This window comes from Oryctolagus cuniculus, chromosome 15, assembly GCF_964237555.1.
Source record: "Oryctolagus cuniculus chromosome 15, mOryCun1.1, whole genome shotgun sequence".
NCBI lineage: Eukaryota > Metazoa > Chordata > Mammalia > Lagomorpha > Leporidae > Oryctolagus > Oryctolagus cuniculus.
The window spans coordinates 29,867,883-29,894,480 of NC_091446.1; the positions used below are offsets into that span (position 1 = coordinate 29,867,883).

General features: G+C 44.5%; 2 protein-coding genes, 1 non-coding gene and 1 pseudogene across 7 annotated transcripts in view; 3 read left to right on the forward strand and 1 right to left on the reverse strand.

The window, feature by feature from the left end:
- The window catches only part of CWF19L1 (CWF19 like cell cycle control factor 1), a 32,924-nt gene extending 22,058 nt beyond the window's left edge, over positions 1-10,866 (forward strand). For 4 of the 5 annotated variants that reach the window (XM_002718647.5, XM_017348482.3, XM_070057410.1 and 1 more), the window contains exons 11-14: positions 5,875-6,084; positions 6,862-6,981; positions 7,404-7,501; positions 10,448-10,866. In XM_002718647.5, the coding sequence (XP_002718693.2) occupies positions 5,875-6,084; positions 6,862-6,981; positions 7,404-7,501; positions 10,448-10,592 (573 nt within the window). In that variant the 3' untranslated portion in view covers positions 10,593-10,866. Of the gene's footprint in view, positions 1-5,874; positions 6,085-6,861; positions 6,982-7,403; positions 7,502-7,875; positions 7,933-10,447 lie in introns of all 5 variants that reach the window. The other variant, XR_519181.4, reaches the window with a different exon arrangement.
- LOC100345528 (elongin-C pseudogene) lies at positions 856-1,420 on the reverse strand (annotated as a pseudogene).
- LOC127484287 (small nucleolar RNA SNORA12) lies at positions 6,535-6,680 on the forward strand. Its single transcript, XR_007911168.1, has one exon. It is a non-coding gene; the product is annotated as a small nucleolar RNA SNORA12 (small nucleolar RNA).
- A 3,182-nt stretch (positions 10,867-14,048) lies between the features above and the next one.
- CHUK (component of inhibitor of nuclear factor kappa B kinase complex) overlaps positions 14,049-26,598 on the forward strand; it is a gene marked incomplete in the record, with an annotated part of 45,203 nt that continues 32,653 nt past the window's right edge. Inside the window, 4 exon segments of the mRNA XM_070057408.1 lie at positions 14,049-14,239; positions 19,211-19,305; positions 24,367-24,481; positions 26,452-26,521. Of these exon segments, the coding sequence (XP_069913509.1) occupies positions 14,135-14,239; positions 19,211-19,305; positions 24,367-24,481; positions 26,452-26,521 (385 nt within the window).

Genomic DNA, 26,598 nt, shown 5'->3' on the forward strand with positions numbered 1-26,598 from the left:
CTGCAATGGTCAGACCTGAGCCAATCTGAAGCCAGGAGCTTCTTTGGAGTCTCCCAAAGGGCTCCCAAGGACTTGGGCCATCCTCCACTCCTTTCCTTGGTGCATTAGCAGGAAACTGGATCAGAAGTGCATCAGCCAGGACTCGAACCAGTGCCCACATGGGATGCTGGCACGACAGGTCAATGGTTTAACTCACCATGCCACAGCATCGGCCCCTGCTAGTCTTCTTACTGACTCAATGGATTTGTGTTTTCTGGACATTTCATTTAAATGGAAATACAGAATGTGACCTTTTGTGTCTGACTTCTTTTACTTAGCACAGTATTCTTATGGTTCATCTATGTTGTAGCATGTCATCAGTATTTCATTTTTTTTATTCTGAAATAGTATTCCATTATAGAGACATACTATATTTTGTCTGTCCTTCATTTGATGGACATTTGAGTTGTTTCCATTTTATGGCTATTAAGCGAAATTCTGTAATGAGATGTTTGCTTTCCTGTCTTTGTATAAGCATGTGTTTTCATTTCTTTTGGTTAGATAGAATGGAATTGCTGAATAATGTAGTACATTTATATTTAACTTAAAACAAAAAACTGCCAAGTTGTTTCCAGCATGGCTGTACTATCTTATATTCCCTCCAGCAATGTCTGAGTATTTCTTTTTCTACAACCTCAGCAACATTTGTTGTTGTCTGTCTTTTTTATTGTAGCAATTCTCCTGTGGTTTTGTACAATTGGTTTCACAAACTTGCTCCCTTCCTTTATCCCTCTCTCACAAATAGGTTTGATTCTCCTAGGGTGATGCTTTTATATATATCTTAAACTCTTTGTATTTTTATTTTATTGTAAAATATTTATTTTATTTTATTTTTTTAAATACTGAAAAAGTTAACAGTTTATTATAATTTATTTTATTTAACAATCTAGGAAGTTCGCAGCCATCAGCAGTTCCAGTGCGATTTCAGGTGCAGTTGGGAATTTGGGAATCTCGGTGGAGCTGTTAGTGTAGTGAACCTTGTAGGTAAAATACATGCATACTTTTGATAGCACATGTGAAGGGATCTCTCTCAAATTGACCTCATTGGTTTCATTTTCAGCAAACTGACCTGGGCCACTCAACATGGCTAATTGTTCCTGATGTTAGTGCATGCTCTCTTTTTACAATAAATTCATGACCATCAGAAGATATCAACTTGACATACATGGCATCAGGGCCTTCACAGCCACCATACGTTTTCTCCTCTCCATCCATTATGTTCTTATGAAATTCTACTTTGCTTCCACAGAAACTTTAGTAGTTTCCCCCGTGGGTTCCGGGGCAGTCTAAAGGATTACTTCCGTCAGGTCACAGCCGCTCTCTTGTTTATTTATTTCGAAATTCAGAGTTAGAGAGAGTGGGAGAGAGAGATATCATCCGTCTTTTACTTCTCTCTCCAAATGGTCACAGCGGCCAGTTTTGGGCCACGCGAGAGCCAGGAGCTTCATCTGGGTCTCCTACTTGGGTGGCAGGTACCCAGACACTTGCACCATCTTCCACTGCTTTTCCCAGGCCATTAGCAGGGAGCTGTATTGAAGTGGAGCAGCCAGGACTAGAACCGTCACCCACATGGGATGCTGGCATTGCAGGCTGCAGCTTTAATTGCTACACTATAACACCAGCCCCTAAACTCTCTTTTTTTTAGTGCATACCTGTTTGATAGTGATGTGTTGCTTTTGTTAATTATTCATATTTAAAACTGGATATTTTTTGTCCTGAAAAGGAGTCTTCTGTTGCTTATATGCCTTCGCTGGGTTTAGAATGTTGATTTTTTTTTTTACAGCTTCAGATTCTGAAGCTTGAACTTATACATTAGTTTTTTGCAAGAATTGTTAACACTGAGAGTGATTCACACTAACTTATGTCAAAGACTAACATGACAAATTCTCTTTTGCCCAGTAGTAGAGGATGTTACTTCCTGATGTCAGGAATACCCACATGCACATCCTGGTGTGAGTAGCCAGGAACCCAAGACAGTTTGGTAAGCGCTGAATCAGACTATAAGCACTGAATGACCTTGGGTATAAGTTTATTTAGGCTGTGCAAAGTTTGGGTAAACTGTGGGTCTGTCACAAGAAAGTCATTGTCGTTCACTTTTCCCCCAAATGTTTTTCCTTGGGCATGGCTCAGTTAGAGATTTTTAAAAAGATTTTTATTTATTTGAAAGGCAGAGTGATGAGAGTGATTAATCTTCCATCCTTTGATTCACTTCCCAAATGGTCCTCAACAGCTGGGGCTGGGCCAGGACATAGCTAGGAGCCAGGAACTCCATCTGGGTCTCCCACGTGGGTAGCAGGGACTGTAGGACTTGAGCCAGCATCTGCTATTTTTGGAATGCACTTTTTAGATTGTTTTTCTTGAATCTTACTTCTTCTTTGGGTTAGTCTATAACATTCTTTCTACCACATAATTTGTGTGGTGAGGCAGGCTTTTTTTTATTTATTTATTTATTTATTTTCTTTTTGACAGGCAGAGTGGACAGTGAAAGAGACAGAGAAAGAGGTCTTCCTTTTTCCATTGGTTCACCCTGTAATGGCTGCTGTGGCTGGCGCGCTGTGGCCGGCGCACCACACTGATCCGAAGCCAGGAGCCAGGTGCTTCTCCTGGTCTCCCACACGGATGCAGGGCCCAAGCACTTGGGCCATCCTCCACTGCACTCCTGGGCCATAGCAGAGAGCTGGACTGGAAGAGGGGCAACCGGGACAGAATCCGGCGCCCTGACCGGGACTAGAACCTGGGGTGCCGGCACCGCAGGTGGAGGATTAGCCTATTGAGCCGCGGCACCGGCCATGAGGCAGGCTTTAGACTGTGTTCTGTTTAAGAAGTTTCAATAGGTTTATGGTCCTATGCAGGGGAAAAGAGATATGCAGTGGATGACCTAGCTAAGTACTTCTCCAGACCTCAGGAAGAGATGACATTTTCTTTCCATTCACCTTTCTCAGGTATCTAGCTCGGGGTATGAACCAAGGAGACCTTACTTCTCATCTAGCCTGAAGTTAGAGGGGCAGAGTCTTCTTGGCGGCCCATCCAAGCAATGTTGTCAGAAGGCCCCTGTGAACTTCTCAGTCTAGAAACTAGTAATGAAGTCTACGTTTACTTGTACTGACCTTTGGCAGAATCCTGTTAAGAATTCATGGTAACCTTTGAGTGTCTGGCAAGAGGTTTGAGACTCCTCCCTGCAGCCATATTTCTTGCTCACCTTTTAATACATTCTACCTCCTGGCTTTCTTTGCCTTTGCTGTGCCTTCCTTAAGGGTGGACATAGAACTGTGCTGATGACCCACAGCCACAGTAAAATGGGCAAAGTCTACTAGGAGTCCCAAATAACTCCTGCAAAAGCCATGTGTCTTTCCTACGGGAGGAATACTTATTCAGGTTCTATTTATATGTTGTTAGAGATCATCATGAAATAGATGAGAGGGTGAGGCAGGAGCCAGGAGCTTCTTCTAGGTTTTCCATGTGAGTGCAGAGCCCCAAAGACCTGGGCTATCTTCTGCTGCTTTCCCAGGCACATTAGCAGGGAGCTGGATTGGAAGGGGAGCAGTTGGGATTCAAATCAGCATCCATATGGGATGCCCATGCTGCAGATGGCAGCTGAACGCTACCACAGGGCCGGCTCCTAGTACTGTATTTTCATGCATTGATGCTCATTGGCCCTCTTCTCTGCTCATTCAGTGTCTTCCCTCCAAAGAGTGTCTCAGTGGTGGAGCAGTCCTGCATGTTTTGGTTTTGACAGAAATGTTTGTAGTTACTCTTTTTCTTTTTTATTTTTTTTAAAATTTTTTTATTTTTTTATTTTTTTTTTAATTTTTTTTTTTATTTTTTTTTTATTTTTGATAGGCAGAGTGGACAGTGAGAGAGAGAGAGAGAGAGAGAGAGAAAGGTCTTCCTTTTGCCGTTGGTTCACCCTCCAATGGCCGCCGCTGCAGCCGGCGCACCGCGCTGATCCGATGGCAGGAGCCAGGATCCAGGTGCTTTTCCTGGTCTCCCATGGGGTGCAGGGCCCAAGCACCTGGGCCATCCTCCACTGCACTCCCTGGCCATAGCAGAGAGCTGGCCTGGAAGAGGGGCAACCGGGACAGAATCCGGCGCCCCGACCGGGACTAGAACCCGGTGTGCCGGCGCCACAAGGTGGAGGATTAGCCTATTGAGCCACGGCGCCGGCTAAATTTTTTTATTTTTTGACAGGCAGAGTGGACAGTGAGAGAGAGACAGAGAGAAAGGTCTTCCTTTGCCGTTGGTTCACCCTCCAATGGCTGCCACGGCCAGCGCACTGCGGCCGGCGCACCGCGCTCATCCGATGGCAGGAGCCAGGAGCCAGGTGCTTTTCCTGGTCTCCCATGGGGTGCAGGGCCCAAGCACTTGGGCCATCCTCCACTGCACTCCCTGGCCACAGCAGAGAGCTGGCCTGGAAGTGGGGCAACCAGGAAAGAATCCGGCGCCCCGACCGGCACTAGAACCTGGTGTGCCGGCGCCGCTAGGTGGAGGATTAGCCTAGTGAGCCGCGGCGCCGGCCTCTTTTTTCTTTTTTTTTAAATTAATTTATTTTATTTGAAAGGCGGAGTTACAGAGAGACAGAGGCAGAGAGAGAGAGAAAAATACCTTCCATCTGCTGGTTCACTCCTCAGATGTCTGCAACAGCTGTAGCTGAGCCAATCTGAAGCTAGGAGCCAGGGGCTTCTTCTGGGTCTCCCACATGGGTGCAGGGGCCCAAGGACTTGGACCATCTTCCACTGCTTTCCCAGGCCATAGCAGAGATCTGGGTGGGAAGTGGAGCAGCCGGGACTTGAACCAGCCCCTACTATGGTATGCCGGCACTGCAGGTGGCAGCTTTACCCACTACACCACAGCACTGGCCCCTTTAGTTGATCTTAAAGGCTGATGATATCTGTGGTTGGGAGGCATAGTTCTGTAATGAGTTTGATATTTCTCCATCTTTGTACTCTAATTGGTTATAGTTTTACTTTCATTTTGTAAAATTGAGTTAGCAGCCTAAGGTTGTAGGGACATTAGATGCTAATAATCATGTTATCTTAACTTTTTTGTGAGCCCAAAGGGTATATTTTGGGGTTAGTTGTAGGACTAGATGTTATTGGGAAGGTAGGAAGCAGTTATTTGGAAATCAGAAGTGGTATCTCTCTGTGGTTCAAGGTAATAAAAACTGTAAAGTTGTTTTCAAGTTGCCCAAGAGGGAAAACCTGTCTGTCGTTATGGTTTCCATCAGCTCTAGTGTGCTTGACGCCAAAAGTCTGTTCCTCTGCCTTTCCCAGTTCATTCAGACATTCAAGAACATTCTTGCTATAACCTCTAAAATCAGATTTTTGAAGGTTGGAGTTTTGTTTAATTTTTTTATATGTCGTATTTATACATATTTATGGACTGTACTGACATTTTGATACATGTATGTCTACAATGTGTAATACACTGATCAGGATAATTGACATAACTATCACCGTAAAGATACATCATTTCTTTGTGTTAGCAACACTGAAAATTCTCTCTACTAGCTATTTTGAAATATCCAATTACTCATCGTTAGCCATAGTTATCTTTTGGTGCTACAGATTATTAGAAGTTATTCCTCCTATCCAGCAGTACCCCTGTGTCCATTAACTTTCCTTTCTCCATCCTTCCCTCTCTTATACCCTTTCTGGGCCCTTGGCAACTACTATTTTATCCTCTTTACTTCTTTGAGCTCAAAAAGTTGGAAAATTTTTATTGATGCCTCTTGAGCACTTTTCTACCACCCTCAGGCCCACTCTTTGCATAGGCCTTTCTCCCTGGAGACCCATCCATACACTGTTGCTGTCTCAATTCCATGTGCTCCCTCTTTAGTGCTACCTAGCCCTGGCCAAAGGAGGCTTAGCTGATGATCATGTCCTCATCCTGCCCATTGGACACTACCAGTCAGTGGTGGAGCTATCGGCAGAAGTGGTGGAAGAAGTGGAGAAGTATAAGGCTACACTGAGACGGTTCTTTAAAAGTCGAGGGAAACGGTGTGTTCTGTTCGAGAGAAATTATAAGAGCCATCATCTCCAGCTACAGGTAGGTAGTCACTGCACAGGAACTTAAAAGTGCACTATAGGACACTTGATACTGATAAATAAATGTTCAAATAATGCTTAACTTTAATATCTAATTAGATATTCAGAATATTTAACTTTATATTTAATGTATTTAATATGAATTTTCATATTTAAATCATGTTCATTTAAAGAGTATCTGGTGATAATCCCAGATATTTCACAAGGAAGTGCCTGATCAATACAGGTGAGCAGCCAGGTAATGCAAGTACCTTGTTTGAGAACAGAACAGGTAGTTGAGGAAGGTTCCAAGGAAGAAACACGTCTGACTATGTAAGAGTTTGCAAATTAGTGGGCTATTTTGTGTGGAGACCCAGCACAAGTGAGGGCTTAAAGGTGAAAAATAGACATGAAGCCTGCAATGGGCTAGCCGCTCATAAATTCAGAGATTGTTTGTAGATACTGTGCTTGGATTTGTGGTGGTTTTCTCTTTGGTCCATTTGTTAAGTTTTCAAATGGGCCTGACTCGGCCACATACATTATAAAGGATCTGGCAAAGGCTTGATGACAGAGATTTCTGTTGAGCCTATCCTGCATCACAGCTTGGCTCCCACATGCAGCAGGCTATCTCATAAGTTTAAGTCCTTACAGACAGGCTGGTATGGCCTGTCTGGCCTGAGGAGAGTTTGTGCTGAGGGGTTTTTCTCCATGCCCCTGTGATGGATTCGCTGCTTTGCAGACTGTGCAGGCCCACCCTCTCTGGGACCTGTACTGAGAATTTCTCCTAACCCCACCCTAGGTCATTCCGGTGCCACTCAGCTGCTGTGCCACTGATGACATTAAAGATGCCTTCATTACCCAGGCACAGGAGCAGCAGATAGAACTGCTGGAAATCCCTGAGCACTCTGACATCAAGCAGGTGAAGCAAGAAGGGAGGGCAAGGGTCAAGATCTGGGTTTTGACATACTGTGCTTCAGGTCTATCTAGGCTTCCCAGAAATGTTCAGTGGGCAGGGGACAGTTTGGAACTAGAACACGGGTATTTATTACACTGGCAATGGCGATGGTATTACAGCAAAGTCATAGTGCTTTCCTGTGAAGAACAAGAAATTAGGAACTTCCTAAGGTGGGAATTTAGATGGGTGGATGCAATTGAAGGATACTGGTAGTATCTGCCAGTCTCGTTTTTAAGATGGCTTGGGGCCTGTAGCTACTCACACATCCTTTTTCTTGAGCTTCTAGACTGAAATCTTTGCCAAATTAGAGCTTACAGAGGATGAGCTGAGACTTTAGATTTTTTAAACCACTGCTGTATGTTCTTATACAGTACTGTTTAATCTAGATTGCACAACCGGGAGCAGCATACTTTTATGTTGAACTTGACACAGGGGAGAAGCTTTTCCACAGAATTAAAAAGAATTTTCCTTTGCAATTTGGAAGGTTTGTATATTTTTTTCTTTTCAATATATTTTCATTAGACTTCATAAGAGCAGAGTTGGGGATTATATTGACAGTTGATAAAAAGCTAAATAGGAAATAGTCTTTGCCCCCAAGGAACTCAATTTTTGGACAAGTCAGATATTTACATCTATGAAGTAATGTAATACACAGTATGATGTATATATATCTCAACAGAGTTTTGGAGAACAATGTATTTTAGGAATTCAGAGAAGGAGCAGAGAATTTCCTTTTGGTGAAAGGCTTCACTACAGGTTAAAGTTGAACCTGAGAGATTTAGAGGGCAAAGATTGAGATGAAAAGGATTCCAGCTAGAATGAATAAAATGTTACCATCAAGCATATTTTCCATGCCAGGTAATGTGCTGAGAAGTTTACATGAATCGCCTTATTTAATTCTTACAGCTCTGTAAGGTAGGTAATTTCAACCCAGTTTACCAATGTGGGGAATGACACTGTAGAGCAGTGCCCAAAAGAACTTTCCACAATGATGGACATATTTTATAAATCTGCACTGTTGGACCAGGCAGTGATGCTGTGGGTTAAGCCGCCATCTGCAGCACTAGCATCCCATATGGGTGCCATTGCAAGTCTTGGCTGCTCCGCTTCTGATCTAGCTCCATGTTAATGTGCCTGGGAAAGCAGCAAAAGATGGCTCAAGTACTTGGGCCCTTCCACCCATGTGGGAGACCCAGAAGAAGCTCCTGGCTCCTGGCTCCTGGCTCCTGGCTTTGGCCTGGCCTAGCCCTGGCCATTGAGCCCACTGGGGAGTGAATCAGTGGATGGAAGATATCTGTGTGTGTATGTATGTGTGTGTGTGTGTGTAATTCTGACTTTTAAAGAAGTGAAGAAATAAATCATTAAAAAAATTTACATCATTCAATACCATAATTACTAGCTACATGTGGCTCTTGGGCACTTGAAAATGTGGTTAATACAATGGAGGGACTGAATTTTTAATCTTACTCAATTTTAACTCATTAAAGTTTAATCAGCTGCATCTGGCTATTGACTGCTATACTGGCCAGCTTTCGAGGGGTTAAGTAGCTTCTCCCTGTGAGACCTTAACTTTATTATTTTGCAGTTGTCCTAATGGTCTGGAGGAGGCCTCATGGCCAACAGAACATAACTGCAAAACCATACAGAAGTAGTGATAAGTTAGGCAAAGATTAAAGACAGGAAGTTCCTGGCAAGAATGGGAGGAAGTAGGAAATGTACAAAATGGATTATCTGATGTCAGTATCTGTGATTTGCCATTGTTTCATTCCCCATAGTTAGAACTGGACTTCGAGTGAGTCTTGAATTCTTCCTGTCTAATTTGGAAAAGCCTCCTAGAGATTGCCCCACTGGACAACTCTAGTGAATATGTTTTCCTACATTTTTAAAGAGCTAATTAATAAGTGACAACAAATGTGTTAAAAGCATCACATTGATTTGATGCTTTTGTGTTGCCTTAGCAGCAGGTGCAGATAAGCACAGTAATGAATAGGGATATGACTAGATGCATACGGGCATGTTACACATCCCACACAAGGGAGAGTCTCTGAATGGCTTTTTGCTCATGATAGTTTTATTTGCAATATTGAATAATTTTTTAAATATTTATTTTACTAATGGCATTCTGTAATTAACACAATACATATAACAGCAATTTTTTTCCAGCTGTTCAAGAAAAGTAGTTTTATATTCATTTTACATATGAGTAAGTAAGCTCAAGGTTGGCCCAAAGAGCTAGAACTTGAGTTCAGGTCCTTCGTCTTTTAGGGGACTTGTGTGATTTGTTTTCAATTCTCCTATTTATTATAGCTTCAGAATGGAAAATGAACATACAGGTGCACACAGAGTTATTTCTAATGTATCAAAATAAGTAAAAATAACAATATAAAGCAGTGGCATTTAGAAGGCATCTTATGTGTGTGTTCCTGTATGTAGTTATTCTTTAGTCTTGTGAGCCAAGATTAGTTGTTGACATAGAACTTTGTATTGCTGTGACTGTGTAGGCCTGAGTCCCCTGGAGGGAGAGGCAAGAGGAATTTTAAGTCAGAGTGGGTACCACACTAGGTGCCTCCCTCTGAGTCATGCCTTCAGCAAACTCATAGTCTAGAGGGGGTGACAAAACTACAGTTTAGGGCAGGATGTAGTCATAGCCAGCATGGTATCTCTGTACCTCACCAAACCCTGTAAGGTAGGCAATCTTATTTGCATTTCATAGATGACAAATTCAGGACTCAGAGATGAAGTAATCTATCCCAGTCATAGACAAGAAGTGGCAGAAGTAGGAATGGAATCCATTCTGTGATCTTTCTGACCACCAGTTCTACCCACTTTCTGCTATGTCACATTGCTTCTCTAAGTACCAGCAATGTAATTCAAGTGTGTTCAAGAGAAGGAGAAATAAGTGGGGTTTGATGGGTTAGAAAAAAGATAAGACTTAAGTTGGCCACTTAAATTTTTATTTATTTTCATTTTATTTGAAAGGAGAGACAGATGTAGACAGAGATCTTCCATTCACTGTCCAGATGCCCACAACAGCCTGAACCAGGCCAGGTTGAAGCCAGGAGCCTGGAACTCACAGGCCTCCTATGTGGGTAGCAGGCACTCAAGTACTTGGGCCATCACTTCTTGCCTCCCAGGGTGCACATTAGCAGGAGGCTGGAATCTGGAGCAAAGCCAAGGCTGAAACCTAGGCGCTTGGATATGCAATGGAGATATCTTGAGCTGTGTCTTAGCTGCTATGCCAAATGCCCATCCCTGAGCTGATCACTTAAGATGGATGTGATTTTGATAGATGGGGTGGCAGAGATGTTACTCAGGGCGGGAGAACACTAGGAGCAGTCAGACAAATTCACATACTTCGGTTAGAGAGGAATAGAATAGAGGGAGGAAGGGGTTTCAGTCTGATATTGTCCATTTTGTGTTCTTTCCACAGGGAGGTGCTGGCCAGTGAAGCCATCCTTAATATTCCTGACAAATCTGACTGGAGGCAGTGTCAGGTCAGCAAGGAAGAGGAGGAGACACTGGCTCGCCGCTTCCGGAAAGACTTTGAGCCCTTTGACTTTACTCTGGATGACTAAGCAAAGGGAAGAACACTTTATGAACTTCACAGGAAGTAACAGCTTGTTTTTAAACCAGTCTCCCGTGGGGACTGTTTCTCTGCCTCTTTTTTGTGCATTCCCATGGAACCTGCCTGTAGCAAGAGGCTTAGGATCGCATATTTTTGGGGAGAAGTCATTCTAGGATTAAAATACTGTTTTGAAAACATCTGTCATCCAACTCCTAAGAACGGCTTGTGTTTATGTTTTCAAAAACTTTGAAGCTATCAAATAAAATCTAAGTGCTTTTCCACAATTCAAAAGTATTTTATATGCATGTTGCCTATTATCACTGAAATGAGGTAGGTGTATAATAAGAGGGGCCAGGGTTGTAGATCCAGCTGCTGTCCCAGAATCACACAGCATCTCCAGGAGCAGTTTGGGGTAGAGAAAGGATACAAGGCCTTTGCTATTTTTCTCTTAGAGCATTCACATTATTAACATGTAAGAGTCTATTTAGTCCTTCAGAGAGCTACTTCCTGTGTGCCAGGCATTTTCTAGATTCCAGGAATATAGCTGTGTCCTAACATGGTTCTTGTTGTCCCAGTTTACATTCTAATTGGGACAACAAGGGGCATTTTTTTTTTTTTTTTTTTTTTTTTTAGAATTGATATATTTATTTGAAAGAATTACAGAGAGGCAGAGAGAGATCTTCCCACCACTGGTTCACTCCCCAGATGGCCACAACGGCCAGAGCTGCACTGATCCGAAGCCAGGAGCCAGGAGCTTCTGGGTCTCCCACGCTGCTGCAGGGGCCCAAGGACTTGGGCTATCTTCTACTGCTTTTCCAGGCCATAGCAGAGAACTGGATTGGAAGAGGAGCAGCTGGGACTTGAACAGGTACCCATATGAGATGCCACTACTGCAGGCGGTGGCTTTACCTGCTACGCCACAGCCCTGGCCTGCTTCGTTTCTAATCCAGCTCCTTGGTAATGCACCTGGAAGGACAGTGGAGCATGGCCCAAGTGCTTGGGCTCCTGCATCTAAATAGGAGACCTGGAAGAAGCTGCAGGCTTTTGGCTTTGGCCTGGCCCAGGGTTAGGTGCTGCAGCCATTTGGGGAGTGAAGCAGCAGGTGGAAGACCTCTCACTTTCACACATGCTCGCTTGCTCTCTCTCTCTCTCTGTCTTTCAAATAAGTAAATAAATAAATCTTTAAAAGAAGAAAGAGTTCTTTGTTGTATATGTTATGGATGTTTGAAATGTGTAACAGGAGCCGGCGCCCTGGCTCGCTTGGTTAATCCTCCGCCTATGGCACTGGGTTCTAGTCCCGGTTACCCTCTTCCAGTCCAGCTCTCTGCTGTGGCCCGGGAGGGCAGTGGAGGTTGGCCTGAGTGCTTGGGCCCCTGCACCTGCATGGGAGACCAGGGGTAGGCACCTGGCTCCTGGCTTTGGATTGGCACAGTGCCGGCTGTAGCAGCCATTTGGGGCACTCCCAACGGAAGGAAGACCTTTCTCTCTGTCTCTCTCTCACTGTCTAATAAAAAAAAAAAAAAAAAAAAAAAAAGAAATGTGTAACAAATGTGTCTATGCTGTTGGGTAACTGAATTTACGGATGTCTAGTTATTAGGGTTTGGGGATCATCAGGGTCTAGACCATAGGTGAAGTTATGAGAATGGATGAAAATAAGATTGAGTGAAAACAGTCCTGAACTTAAGATGACTACCTGAGGAGTATCAGTATTTAAAGAGCACTTGGAAGTAGAGCAATCCAGTGAAGTACGTGGAGAAGGAGCAGAAAGATCACAGGAGAACCCAAAACAGACTGGCAAACCTGAAGGTTATGGAGCCTGAGGTCACTGGCCTTCGTTTTTTAAAAAAATTTAATGGGGACATTTAAAGGGTGATCTATGGGAACCGTCTAGGTTCCAAAAAGATGATCAGTCCAAGGTCAGCACAATTATCAGTGTTCTTGGTCCTCAGGCTCCCTCTGTAGCTCTCCTGAGTGTGAATTGGGAGATCACAGGCCCTCCTGTGGAGATTGGAAACAAGCTCTGCTGTACATCCAGCAAATGGTAGGGCTTACCCTTTCCCAAAATTGGCACCATAATCCTTTGTGCAGTCTGTCCAGCTCTGTAGCACAAGTTCTCAGAGGCGCTGTCTGGCATCACCTCCAGGGACTCCTATTCCAGCTCTGTGGAGGCCACACACGGGTGATGGTAACCACTTCACTGATGACCTACAACATCTGCTTGGTTTGTAACTTGTGGCACTGAACGTTTGAATCACACCAATACATCTTTGAGAATTTGATTCTATGCTGATTTTTATACCATGAATTATCGAAATTCCCGGGTTCCATGAAGGGTGTGACTTCAAATGGAAAACCGGGAGCTGATTCCTGGATAAGCCAATCCACCACCAGGAGGCACCTGTTACATCAGCAACATTCCAGAAGCTTCCTGTTGCAGTCCCGCAGCATGCCTCAGAAACACTGCAATGAGGAACCACCTCACTGGCAAACCCGTAACTGGCCGGCTGCAACAGGAAGCTCAGTCAGAGTTAGGGACCTACGCCCGCGCCAGTTCCAAGGGAGCATTAGCCCGGCACTCTGTCATATCCTTAAGTTGTTTGGAAAATCTGGGAGGTGGTAGAATAGGCGGAAAGGAACTCATAGGTGAATACAACTTGTGACCTGTTAATACAGGATTTTTTTCCGAGTTCTTTGGATTTCAGGGTTCTTTGGATTCTGCATTACCTAAATCATTGGTGGCCTTTGCCCAGTGCCACCCCCGCGGGTGCTGGGGCTGCATGATAGATGGCAGGGATCTTAAGAAAGATGGAGCCCAGGGCCGGCGCTGTGGCAAAGCGGGTAAGGCCACCAACTGCAGTCCCGGAATCCCATATAGGCGCCAGTTTGAGTCCCGGCTGCTCCACTTCCCATCCAGCTCTCTCTTATGGCCTGGGAAAGCAGCAGAAGATGGCCCAACTACTTGGGCCCCTGCACCCACATGGGAGACCCAGAAGAAGCTCCTGGCTCCTGGCTTTGTATCGGCGCAGCACGGGCGGTTGCAGCCAATTAAGGAGTGAACCAGCGGATGAAGACCTTTCTCTCTCTCTCTCTGAAAATCTGACTTTCAAATAAAATAAATCTTAAAAAGAGAGATGGAGGCCAGTGGAGGGTGGTGGGGCTGGGGATAGACGGCAGGGATCTTAAGAAAGAGACCGGTGGAGACCACGCAAAGTTTACAAAAAAATACAGGACAATCTGGTTTGGAGAGCGATTTGAAGGGAATGTAGGATTTGGAGAGCTCTTATGTTTTTCCAGACTAGAAAAACATATGAGTCCTCTCAGCGAGGAAAAGGCCTAGGGGACTTGGGAGAAGCCTGAAAGCGCCCTCCTTGTCCTCCATTCTTTGGCCAGCAGGGATCCCGGGGCGCCTAGGAGAACTCGGGGCGTGCCTTCCTCGCGGCAGTTACCGGAAGTGACGCATCATCTCGCGAGAAGAAAGACGCGCGAGTCTCGGCGGCCCGGAACCGGTCTTGGAGCAGCTGTGGAGCCTGAGGCCGCTTGCCCTCCCGCCCCATGGAGCGGCCTCCGGGGCTGCGGCCGGGTGCGGGCGGGCCCTGGGAGATGCGGGAGCGGCTAGGCACCGGCGGCTTCGGGAACGTGTGCTTGTACCAGCATCGGGTGAGGCGGAGCGCGGGAGGGAGCGGCGGAGGGCTTGTCGGAGCGTCTGTGGAACGCAGGGCTGTCAGTGTGAGAGGGGTTGTCGCCGAGACTTTGGGCAGTGCCTGTCGGCCGGTGAGCGTGTATCTGTGTGTGTGCGTGACAGAGAATGATAATGAACATGGCTTCAAAGAGAGAGAGAGGTTGGAGGTAGGGGTTGTTGTCGGTGGAAGATAGAGAATGTCAGGCTCGAGAGTTTTACACTGCTTTAATTGAAAATGTTTAGCCGTTGTAGCAGCAGTTAATAACATGTTTGAGCTCTGTGTCTTCGTGCGCCAATAAAAGCTATGTATCTCTACCCCAGAGGGGGAAAAAAACGCGCAGATGCATATCCGCACCTTGCACGTTGCCATCGGAGGGATGTATTTAGGTGAACTGGCTCAAGGTTAATAACCTCTGCAGTATAACTTTTGTTAATCTGCAAAGCAGGCGTAGTGATGCGCATCATGGGTCTGTTGGAGAGTTAAGTCAGATAACAAAGTATGTAAAGCTGAGTACAGTACAGCTTGGCTCCCGCTGCTGCTGTGTGGTTGCTGTCGTCATAATCTTGCATGTTCATCATCATTAATTGACCTTAAAAAAGAAAATGTCAAGATAAAAGTGGCCTTCTGTATATAAATATAATTTAAAATGAATCTTAATGAAGAATGGGATGGGAGAGGGAGTAGGAGGTGGGACGGTTTGGGGGTGGGAGGGCTGGTTGGGGGGAAGAACTGCTAGAATCCAAAAGTTGTACCTATGAAATTTATATTTATTAAATAAAAGCTTTCTATATTAAAAAGATAAAATGGTGTTATAAGAAGATTATTTTGTAGAATATAAATTAAGTGTAAAAATAGATGGGACAAATGAGGGTTTAATACTGAAATGTCTTCTTGGACATTCCTAAGGAATTCAAGAGAAGTCATCATTTGCTGTTTTAAGAAAAATGGGTATAGGTACAGAGCACATAATTTGGAGTGGGAAGGAGGCGAAATTTTTGGGACAATAAACTTGTCTGTGGGGCAGCTAGAATGACAAATGTCACTGATAGAACTGAGAAGAGGTTTCTAGATGGAGCAAAGGAGGAAACCTTGGACAGAGGGAGAATGGAAGATGAAGGGCTAAGGCATTAAGAAGTACTGTAGTAGTAGTGGTGGTGGTGGTAGTAAAGTGGTATCCTTAATCTTTTTTTTTTTTTTTTAAGATTTACTTATTTATTTTATTTGAAAGAGTTACATAGAGAGAGGAGAGACAGAGAGAGAGAGAGGTCTTCCATCTGCTGGTTCGCTTCCCAATTGGCCGCAATGGCCAGAACGGCACCGATCCGGAGCCAGGAGCCAGGAGCTTCTTCCGGGTCTCCCACGTGGGTGCAGGGGCCCAAGTAGTTGGGCCATCTTCTACTGCTATCCCAGGCCATAGCAGAGAGCTGGATTGGAAGTGGAGCAGCCAGGTCTCGAACTGGCGCCCATATGGGATGCCGGCGCTTCAGCCCAGGGCGTTAACCCGCTGGCCACAGCGCCAACCTTCCTTAATCGTTTTTACTATCAGAGTAGACATAATTCCCTCGAAGATAAAAAAAAAAAAAAAAAAAAAAAAAAAAGGGCATCAAGAACTTCCAGAGCTTGTGGGGTGGTAAGTGTTGAGTGTATTAACTAAGCCTGCCAGCAGCCTGCTGGTATACTTTTGTGACAGCTTCTTTTGGTCCCTAGCTGAGGATGGATGAATTTTTCACTGTGTGTGGGGGGGAGGGGGGATAAATTATACCAGAAGATAAAATTTACTGCTTTAAGCATTTTAAATCCTGCAGTTCAGTGACATTCAGACCATTCACGTTAATGTGCAATTATCTTTAGCATTCACCTCCAGAAATTTTTTATCTTCTCCAACTGAAACTCTGTCCCTCTGAACAGTAACTCCATTTCCCCCTTGCAGCAGCCCCTGGAAATACCATTTGACTTTGTGTTCCTGGGGAATTTGTCACTTTCTAACTGGAAGAGGTTTGAGTTCCTCTAGAATCTTACATAGCTCTCAGAAACTTTGCAGTCCACCAGAGTGCCCTTTCCCAAAACTGGGGCATGTGACAATGGGGCCTGTAGTGAGGAGAGAAGGAGTATTTTATAAAGCTTGGAAGCAGGATCATTTCTTTTCCAAGCCATACTTATTGTTTGCATTTACAGTTTTCAAGATTCTCATGTTTGATGGAAGTCTTGTCCCAATATTTCATCTGCACACTTTTTTTAAAGGTTTATTTGAAAGTTAGAGTTAGAGAAAGAGAGATGGAGAAGAAGAGAGAGAGCGATCTGATCCACTGATTCAACCCCAGATGACTGCAATGGCCAGAGCTGGACTGGTTCGAAGCCAGGAGCTTCATCTGGGTCTTCTACATGGGTGCAGGGGCCCAAGGGCTGAGCCATCTTCTACTGCTTCCCAAGTGTATGGGGGAGAGCTGGGTTGGAAGCGGAACAGCTGGGATGTGAACTGGTGCCCATATGGGAGCTGGCACTGCAGGTGGAGGCTTTACCTGCTATGCCACAATGCAGATCCTGATTGGCACATCTTAAAGCACAATGAGGGAGAGGAAGACTATGTAATGGCTTATTTAGCTGATTACTACACTGGGTGCTAATCATGCCAAAATCAACAAGAACAGTATTCTCTGCCCTGGAGGAAATTCCAAATCTAGTGAAGGAGATGGACCTAGAAATAAAGTGCATTGTGGTAACCTTTGTAATGTGGACATTTGCAAGATGGTATGAAGGCATGACACAGTAACCAAAGAACTCTCCCTAGAGAATATGGTAGCACTTCTCAAATTGTATTTTTTTTTTTTAAGATTTATTTATTTATTTGAAAGGCAGAGTTACACAGAGAGAGAAGGAGAGGCAAAGAGAGAGGTCCTCCATCCACTGGTTCACTCCCCAGTTGGCTGCAATGGCTGGAGCTGTGCTGATCTGAAACCAGGAGCCCCTTTTGAGTCTCCCACGTGGTTGCAGAGGCCCAAGGACTTGGGCCATCCTCTACTGCTTTCTCAGGCCATAGCAGAGAGCTGGGTGGGAGGTGGAGCAGCAGCCAGGACTGGAACCGATGCCCATTATGGGATGCTGGCACTGCAGGCGGTGGCTTTACCTACTACGCTACAGTGCCAGCCCCAAGATTGTATTTGGAGAAACTAACCCCATGCAACACATTTTTCAAAGTGTGCAATTGGCCCTCCTTATCTGTGGGTTCTATACATGCATGAATTCAATCAACCGTATACTAAAAGAATTTGAAAAAAAAAGTTGCAGCTGTTCTGAACATGTACAGACTTTTTTTCTTGTCGTTATTCCCTATGCAAGGTAAAACAATTTACATAGCATGTGTGTTGTATTAGGCATTGTGAGATGATTAAAAGTGTATGGGAGGAGGCCGGCGCCATGGCTCAATAGGCTAATCCTCCGCCTGTGGCTCTGGTACCCCAGGTTCTAGTCCCGGTCAGGGTGCCGGATTCTGTCTCGGTTGCCCCTCTTCCAGTCCAGCTTTCTGCTGTGGCCTGGGGAGTGCAGTGGAGGATGGCCCAGGTCCTTGGGCCCTGCACCCACATGGGAGACCAGGAGAAGCACCTGGCTCCTGCCTTTGGATCAGCGCGGTGCGCCGGCCGCAGCGGCCATTGGAGGGTGAACCAACCAAAAAGGAAGACCTTTCTCTCTGTCTCTCACTGTCCACTCTGTCAAAAAAATAAAAATTAAATAAATAAATAAAAAAGCATATGAGAGGATATGTATAGGTCATATACAAATACCATGGCATTTTTATGTAAGGAACTTGAGCATCCGCACAGTTTTTGGTATTAGCAGAGGTCCTAGAACCAGTCCCTCATGGATACTGAGTGATAACTGTGCTGTGTTTAAATGCTGTCTTCACAATAACAGGAGAGCAGTGTAGCCTGTTTGGCCTTGACCACTGTTCCTTGCCTGCATTGTGGGTGTTGCCCGAATGTGATGAAGCCTGGCTGTCTTCTGTAATGTGCATCAGGATGGCTTTAATTTTAGTGAGAATCGGTCAAATTACTGGTCATGGGCAAGACCTGTTAGTTTCACTTTATAAACAAGAGTTCAGTCATTGTTTAGGATTTGAAATACAAAAATTAGGATCTGATTTTGGTGGGTTTTTTTGTTTGTTTTACATTAGGCTTAATCGTATTAAAACTATTTCTGGCTGTTTTAAGACCAGAGAGCTCTGAATTTTCTTCATTCTGGTTATGCTGGAGACCAAGACCTTCATTAGTTTTTTGAAAAAGGGTTTGTTGGGGAGCTGGCACTGTGGCCTAGTAGGCTAGGCCTCCTCCTGTGGCACTGGCATCCCTTATGAGGGCTGGTTCAAGGCCTGGTTGCTCCTTTTTGATCCACCTCTCTGCTATGGCCTGGGAGGGCAGTAGATGACCCAAGTACTTGGGCCCCTGCACCCGCATGGGAGACCCAGAAGAAGCTACTGGCTCCTGACTTCAGATCGACCCAGCTCTGGCCATATCAGCTGTTTGGGGAGTGAACCAGCAGATGGAAGACCTTTCTCTCTCTCTCTCTCTCTCTCTCTCTCTCTCTCTCTCTCTCTCTCCCTCTCTCCGTAACTACCTCTCAAATAAGTAAATAAAATCTTAAAAAAAAAAAGAAAAGAGTTTGTTGGGAAGACAGAATCTTTGTGTTTTCTATTATGAGGCACTGCTGTAAAGAGACCTGCCATAGGATCAGCCTCAGTCACTTTTTGTTTGTGTGTTATGCTGTATTTGAGGTTTAAAGCATTGTTTTAAAGCTCAGTTTATCTAGCTAAAGTGTTGACTCAAGAGAGCGATGAATAAATATACTTAATTAGTAAAGTTAAAAAGAGCTTTGTTTCGCTAGTTTGACATTTCTTTGATAGTAAGTAAACTGCACAAGAAACTTACATAATTTTTTCTGTTGTCTGTTTTGTTAGGAACTTGACCTTAAAATAGCAATTAAGTCTTGTCGCCTAGAGCTAAGTTCCAAAAACAGAGAACGGTGGTGCCATGAAATCCAGATCATGAAAAAGTAAGTACCTTGATGACTTACAGTTCCCTAGATCTTCATCTCAATCAGTTGTCACCATAGCGAAGGGGCCAGGATTCCACTCTTCCTTGGATCTTTCTGGGAACAACGTTTTAGCTCTCTCATTGAAGATATGTGTTCTGGAGCAGGCATCTGGTTCAGTGGTGAAGATGCCACTTGGGACTCCTACATCCCATAATGAAATGCCTGGGTTTGACTCTTTGCTCTGCCTCTGACTCTGCCTTCTTGCTAATGTGTACACTGGGAGGAAAAATATAATGGATGGCTCAAGTGCTTGAGTCCCTACCATTCATTGGGAGACCCAGGTTGAATTCCAGATTTCTGACTTCAGCCTGGCCCAGCCCTGACTGTTGTGGGTACTGGGAAGTGAACCAGCAACTGATAGCTTTCTCTGTCTCTGCCTTTCAAATAGAATGAAAATAAATAATAAACATATGTATTCTGTTTCAGTTAATCATCAGATTATGATTAAGAAAATTAGTTTTTTTTAAAGATTTATTTTATTTGAAAGTCAGAGTTACACAGAGGAGAGGCTGAGAGAGAGAGAGGTCTTCCATCTGATGGTTCACTCCCTAGTTGGCTGCAACAGCCAGAGCTGCGCCGATCCAAAGCCAGGAGCCAGGAGTTTCCTCCAGGTCTCCCATGTGGGTGCAGAGGCCCAAGGATTTGGGCCATCTTCTACTGTTTTACCAGGCCATAGTAGAGAGTTGGTTCAGAAGAGGAGCAGCCGGGACTAGAACCGGCGCCCAAATGGGATGCTGGCACTTTAGGCCAGGGTGTTAACCCACTGCACCACAGCGCCGGCCCCAAGAAAATTAGTTTTAGAAAGTAACCAGATATCTTCAGACTCAGCTATTTTTTTAGAAAAAGATTTATTTGATTTATTTGTAGGCAGACTTAGAGAAAGTGGAGGATAGAGAGACAGAGAGGTCTTCCATCCACCAGTTCACTACTCAAATGGCTGCATCAACCAGGGTTAGGCCAGGCAGAAGCCAGGAGCAAGTAACCTCTTCTGGATCTCCCACGTGGGTGCAGGGGCCTAAGAACTTGGGCCATCCTTTGCTGTTTTCCCAGGTGCATTGGCAAGGAGCTGGACTGGAAGTGGAGCAGCTGGGACTCAAACCGGCACCTATATGGGATGCCAGCACCATAGGTGGCTACTTTACCTGCTACGCCACAGCTCCAGTCCCAAGATTCAGCTCTTTAAATGCAGAATCTTTCTTCTAGATCTTGCGCAATGCGGATCTATTATACCTTCTAATTTTTTTTATAGATTTATTTGAAAGTGAGAGTTACACAGAGGAGAGGCAGAGAGAGAGAGAGAAAGAGGTCTTGCATCTGCTGTTTCACTCCCCAATTGGCTGCAATGGCCAGAGCTGCGCCGATCCGAGGCCAGGAGCCAGGAGCTTCTTCCGGGTCTCCCACGTGGGTGCAGGGGCCCAAGGAGTTGGACCATCTTCTACTGCTTTCCCAGGCCATAGCAGAGAGCTGGATTGGAAGTAGAAGTGCCGGCACCTATATGGGATGCCGGCACTTCAGGCCAGGGCGTTAACCCACTGCACCACAGTGCCAGCCCCATATACCTTCTAATTAAACAACAATCAATGTTTTCATTTTTTTTAAGATTTTTTATTTATTTTATTTGAAAATCAGAGTTACACAGAGAGAGAAGGGGAGGCAGAGAGAGATCTTCCATCTGCTGGTTCACTCCCCAGTTGGCTGCAATGGCCAGAGCTGTGCCGATCTGAAGCCAGGAGCCAGGAGTCTCCTCTTGGTCTCCCATGTGAGAACAGGGGCCCAAGGACTTGGGCCATCTTCTACTGGTTTCCCAGTCCCTAGCAGAGAGCTGGATCAGAAGCACAGCAGCCAGGACTCAAACTGGCACCCATATGGGATGCCAGCACTGCAGGTGGCAGCTTTACCCGCTATGCCACAATGCCAGTCCCTGTTTTCATTTTTTTAAATGTTTATTTATATATTTTCATCTAGTTGAAAGGCAGAGTGACATCAAGAGAAAGGGAGAGTGAGAGGTTTTCAGCTCATTGACTCACTCCCCAAATGCCCACATGAGTCAGGACAAGGGCCAGGCCAGAGCCAAGAGCCAGGAATTCCATCTGCAACTCTGATGTGAGTGGCAGGGGCCCAAGTACTTGAGCCATCATCATCTGCTACCTCCTATGATGCATTAGTGGGAAGCTGGGTTGGAAGAGGAGGTACTGGGACTTGAACCAGCACTCTGATACAGGATACAAGTGTCCCAAACACCGGCTTAACCTGCTGTGCCACAGTACCCATTGCCACTCTCATTTCTTTTGCACCTACTTTTTTTTTTTTAAATAGTATATGTACTAACTTATAAAAAATTACCCCAAAATTTAGTGGGTTAAAACGCCAAACATTAAATATGTCATAGGTTTTGTGGCTTAATAATTCTGGAGTGGCCTCACTGGGTGGTTCTAGCTGAGTATTTCCCCGAAAGCATCTCAGGATGTTGATTGGAACGGGAAGTATCTGCTTGAAGCTGACTTACATGACTGTTGGCTAAGAGTGTCAAATCCTTAACCATATAAACCTCTCCGTTGGGAAGCTTGAGCACTGAGCAAGTGATCTGGGAGAAAGAGAACAAGATGAGAGCTGAAGTCATACTCATTCTTTTCTGCCACATACTGTTCCTTAGAAATGAACCACTAAATACATAATACACTAAAGGAGAGGAAAATAAATTCTGGGTTTTTTTTCTTCAGATTTTTGTTTGTTATTTATTTGAGAGAAAGAGGGACAGACAGCTCTCATCTGCTGTTTCACTCCCCAAATGCCTGCAGAGCCAGGACCTCAATCCAAGTTTCCCACATGGATGGCAAGGATAAAACTGCTTGAGCCATCACCTGCTGCCTACCAGGGTGCACATAAACAAGAAGCTGGTGTCAGCAGTGGAGCCAGGACATGAACTCTGGCACTCATATATGGGATATGGGAATCTCCAACAGCGTCTTTTTTTTTTTTTTGACAGGCAGAGTGGACAGTGAGAGAGAGAGACAGAGAGAAAGGTCTTCCTTTGCCGTTGGTTCACTCTCCAATGGCCGCCACGGCTGGCGTGCTACGGCTGGCACACCACGCTGATCCGATGATAGGAGCCAGGTACTTATCCTGGTCTCCCATGGGGTGCAGGGCCCAAGCACTTGGGCCATCCTCCACTGCACTCCCTGGCCACAGCAGAGAGCTGGCCTGGAAGAGGGGCAACCGGGACAGAACCCGGTGCCCCGACCAGGACTAGAACACGGTGTGCCGGCGCTGCAAAGCGGAGGATTAGCCTAGTGAGCCATGGCGCTGGCCCTCCAACAGTGTCTTAACTGCTTACCAAACACCTATCTTGAGAATTAAGTTCTTGAAGGAAGAAGGCATATTTTAAAACTTCACAAGTGATGTGCTAAGTGCTTTAAAGATCATTCTTCTGTTCATTATAGCAACCTTGTATTTAGGTATTATCCCTATTTTATAAATAGGAAGTCAAAGCTCATAGTCACATAGCTATGTCTATTATAGTCTGGATTTTAAATGAATACTCTGACTCCAGTGTATACTCACTTCACTTTAATGGTTCTCAGTCCTGGCTATTTGAACCAAACCACGTGAAATTCTCAGGCCCTACACATGGAGATAATGTTTCTTTATGTCTCTAGGACGTGGAAATTATACTAGTTTGGTGATTCATTATATCTTGATAAAGATGGCGACTGGAATGATATATCATTAAGTTTTTTGTTTGTTTTATTTATTTATTTGAAAGGCAGAGTTACAGAGAGAGAGCAAGATCTTCCATCTGTTGGTTCACTGCACATATAGCCACAATGGCCAGGGCAGGGCCAGGCCAGAGTCAGGAGCATCTTCTGGGTCTCCCACATGAGTGCAGGGGCCCAACTACTTTGGCCATCCTCTACCACTTTCCTCAGGCACCTTAGTGGGGAGCTGGATCAGAAGTGGAGCAGTCGAGACTTGAACTGGCACCCATATGGGATGTGCAGACTGCATGCAGCAGCTTTACCCTGTACAGCACAGTGTCAGCCCCTATTGTTAAGTTTTTAAAAAGAGCTGTTAGGGGGCCGGCACTGTTGCGTAGTGGGTAAAGCCGCCTCCTGCAATGCTGACATCCTGTATGGGTGCCGGTTCAAGTTCCAACTGCTCCACTTCTGATCCAGCTCTCTGCTATGGCCTGGGAAAGCGGTAGAAGATGGCCCAGACGCTTGGGCCCCTGCACCCACGTGGGAGACCTGGAGGAGACTCCTGGCTCCTGGCTTCGGATCAGCACAGCTCCGGCTGTTGGCAGCCATGTGGGGAGTGAAACAGTGGATGGAGGACCTCTCTATCTCTCTCTCTGCCTCTGCCTCTCTGTAACTCTGCCTTTCAAATAAATAAATAAATCTTTTTTAAAGAAAAGAGCTATTAGAAAACAATATATAGTATAATTTTTTTTATTAATTCACTCAGTCTAATCATTCCACATTGTTTAAAATATATAGTATAATTTGATATTTATCAAAAATTTATATTTGTTCACAGACCAAAAACTAGAAGGAAATATTTTAATAGTATTCCACCTTTGGGTGACACTATGAGTGATTATGGGAGAGCAGTATGATATTGGCTTTGGGGCCATATCAAGATTTTATTCCTTACTTGACTTCCTACCTAGTGTGTGATCATACGTTACTAAACCAATTTGTGCTTCAGTTTGTTGTTGTGTGATGAAACTATTGATAAACCTACCTATACTAGGATTATTATGACAAGTAGTATATACGTGTTAATATAAGTAAACTGCTTACTACTTGGCACATAGAAATGTAATAGTACTAATAATGGTGTTTTTATATGTATTTTCGTTTTGAAAATTACGAAGTTTTAATTATACAAATCAGAAGTTAGAATACTACTAAAAATGCTAGACTTCCTTTCCCATCTCCCTCTTGTTAATTGCCATTTCACATCCAGTCCTTTTTTATTGGAGAAGAACTTTTTATAATAATGTTGTCTGCTTTTTGGTAGGTTGAATCATGCCAATGTTGTAAAGGCCTGTGATGTTCCTGAGGAATTGAATTTTTTGATTAATGATGTGCCTCTTCTAGCAATGGAGTACTGTTCTGGAGGAGATCTTCGGAAGGTAGTGTGGACATTTTAAATAAGATACAGTAAATCTCAAATTATAGAAGTGCTTGAACCACATCCAATGTGATAATCTAGAACAAAAATCAGAATACTGTGGCCCGCTGCCTTTTGTTGATAAAGTTTTACTGGAACACAGCCATGCTCATTGCTTAACATATAACTATGGCAGCTTTTGAACAGCTGCAGAATTGAGTGGTTGTGATGAGATCAGATGGCTAAAGTATTTGTTCTTTGTCCTTTACAGAAAATTTTTGCTGACATCTGATTTAGAACACACTTTTTTTGTTGTTTGCAATGTAGTGTAATATCAGAATATCATGTTTAAGGTGCTTATAAAAAGTCATTTTCTCTATTGTAATCTCTCCTATTTCATTTTAAATGTGACCATATGGCTTTTTTTTTTTTTTTTTAAGAATTATTTATTTACTTGAGAGGCAGTTATAGACAGAGAGAGGAAGAGACAGAGAGGTCTTCCATCCACTGGTTCACTCCCCAAACGGCTGCAATGCCTGGAGCTAGGCCAATCCGAATCCAGGAGTTTCTTTCGAGTCTCCCATATGGCTGCAGGGGCCCAAGCAAATGGCCCATTTTCTACTACTTTCCCAGGACATAGCAGAGAACTGGCTCGGAAGTGGAGCAGCCAGGACTCGAACTGGCGTCCATATGGGATTCCGGTACCACAGGCAGATGCTTAACATACTAGACCACAATGCCAGCAGTTATTATTATATATCTTATATCTGTGAGGTTTGTTGATCTTTTCTTTCAATTTCAAATACTTTTATCCCTTTATTTTTATGAGCCTAGTCGTGAAATTCACATGTCCTTGATATAGACTTGGGGACTTTTTTCCCCTTATGCTTTCTTTTCTTTTTAATTTTTAATATTAAGATTTATTTCTTGGGGCTGGTGCTGTGGTGTAGCAGGTAAAGACACCACCTGCAGTGCCAGTATTCCATATAGGCACTGGTTCAAGTCCTGGCTATTCCACTTCCTATCCAGTTCCCTGTTAATGTGCCTGGGAAAGCAGCAGAAGATGGCCCAAGTGCTTGGGAGCCTGCACCCGCACAGGAGACCTGGAGGAAGCTCCTAGGTTCAGCCTGGCCCAACCCCGTCTGTTGTGGCCATTTGAGGAGTGAACCAGCAGATGAAAGATCTCTCTGTTTCTTATCTCTCCACCTCTCTGGGTGACTTTGTCTTTCAAATAAATAAACATTTATTTGAAAGGCAGAGTTACAGAGATAGAAGGAGAGACAGACAGAGCTGCCATCTGCCTTTTCACTCCCCAATTGCTGCATGACCAGGGTTGGGCCAGGCCAAATGCCAGAACCCAGAGCCTGAACTCCATCTAGATCTCCCTTGTGGGTGCATGGAGCCAACAATTTGGGCCATCTTCTGCTTTCCAGGCTCATTATCAGGGAGCTGGATCGGAAGTGGAGCATCCAGGACTTGAGTTGGTTCCCATATGGGTTGCTGGTGTTGCAGGCAGCTGCTTTACTTGCTGTGCCACAATGCCACCCTCCCCATCCCATACTTTCTTTATCATGACTTATTTTCTCATTTGAATGTTATAGTGATTAATGCATGTCACTCTTGGTGCCTAGCAACTCAAAGTACACTTTTTTTTTTAATATTTATTTATTTGAAAGGCAGTTACAGAGAGGCAGAGGGAGAGAGAGAGAGAGGTCTTTCATCTGCTGGTTCACTCCCTAAAAGGCCCCAACAGCTGGAGCTGGGCCATTCCGAAGCCAGGAGCCAGGAGCTTCTTCTGGGTCTCCCATGCAGGTGCAGGGGCCCAGGGATTTGGGCCATCTTCTACTGTTTTACCAGGCCATAGCAGAGAGCTGGATCAGAAGTGGAGCAGCTGGGACTCGAACCAGCGCCCATATGGGATGCCAGCACTGCAGGTACGCCACAGCACTGGACCCTCAGTACACAATTTTAAATTTATTTTTTTTCCTTTAGCTACTCAACAAACCAGAAAATTGTTGTGGACTTAAAGAAAGCCAGATACTTTCTTTATTAAGTGATATAGGTATGTAATCAATATTAAAATGTCATTATAATGTAATGCTCATTTGGTCTATAAAAATTTGTATACTACTTGGGAAT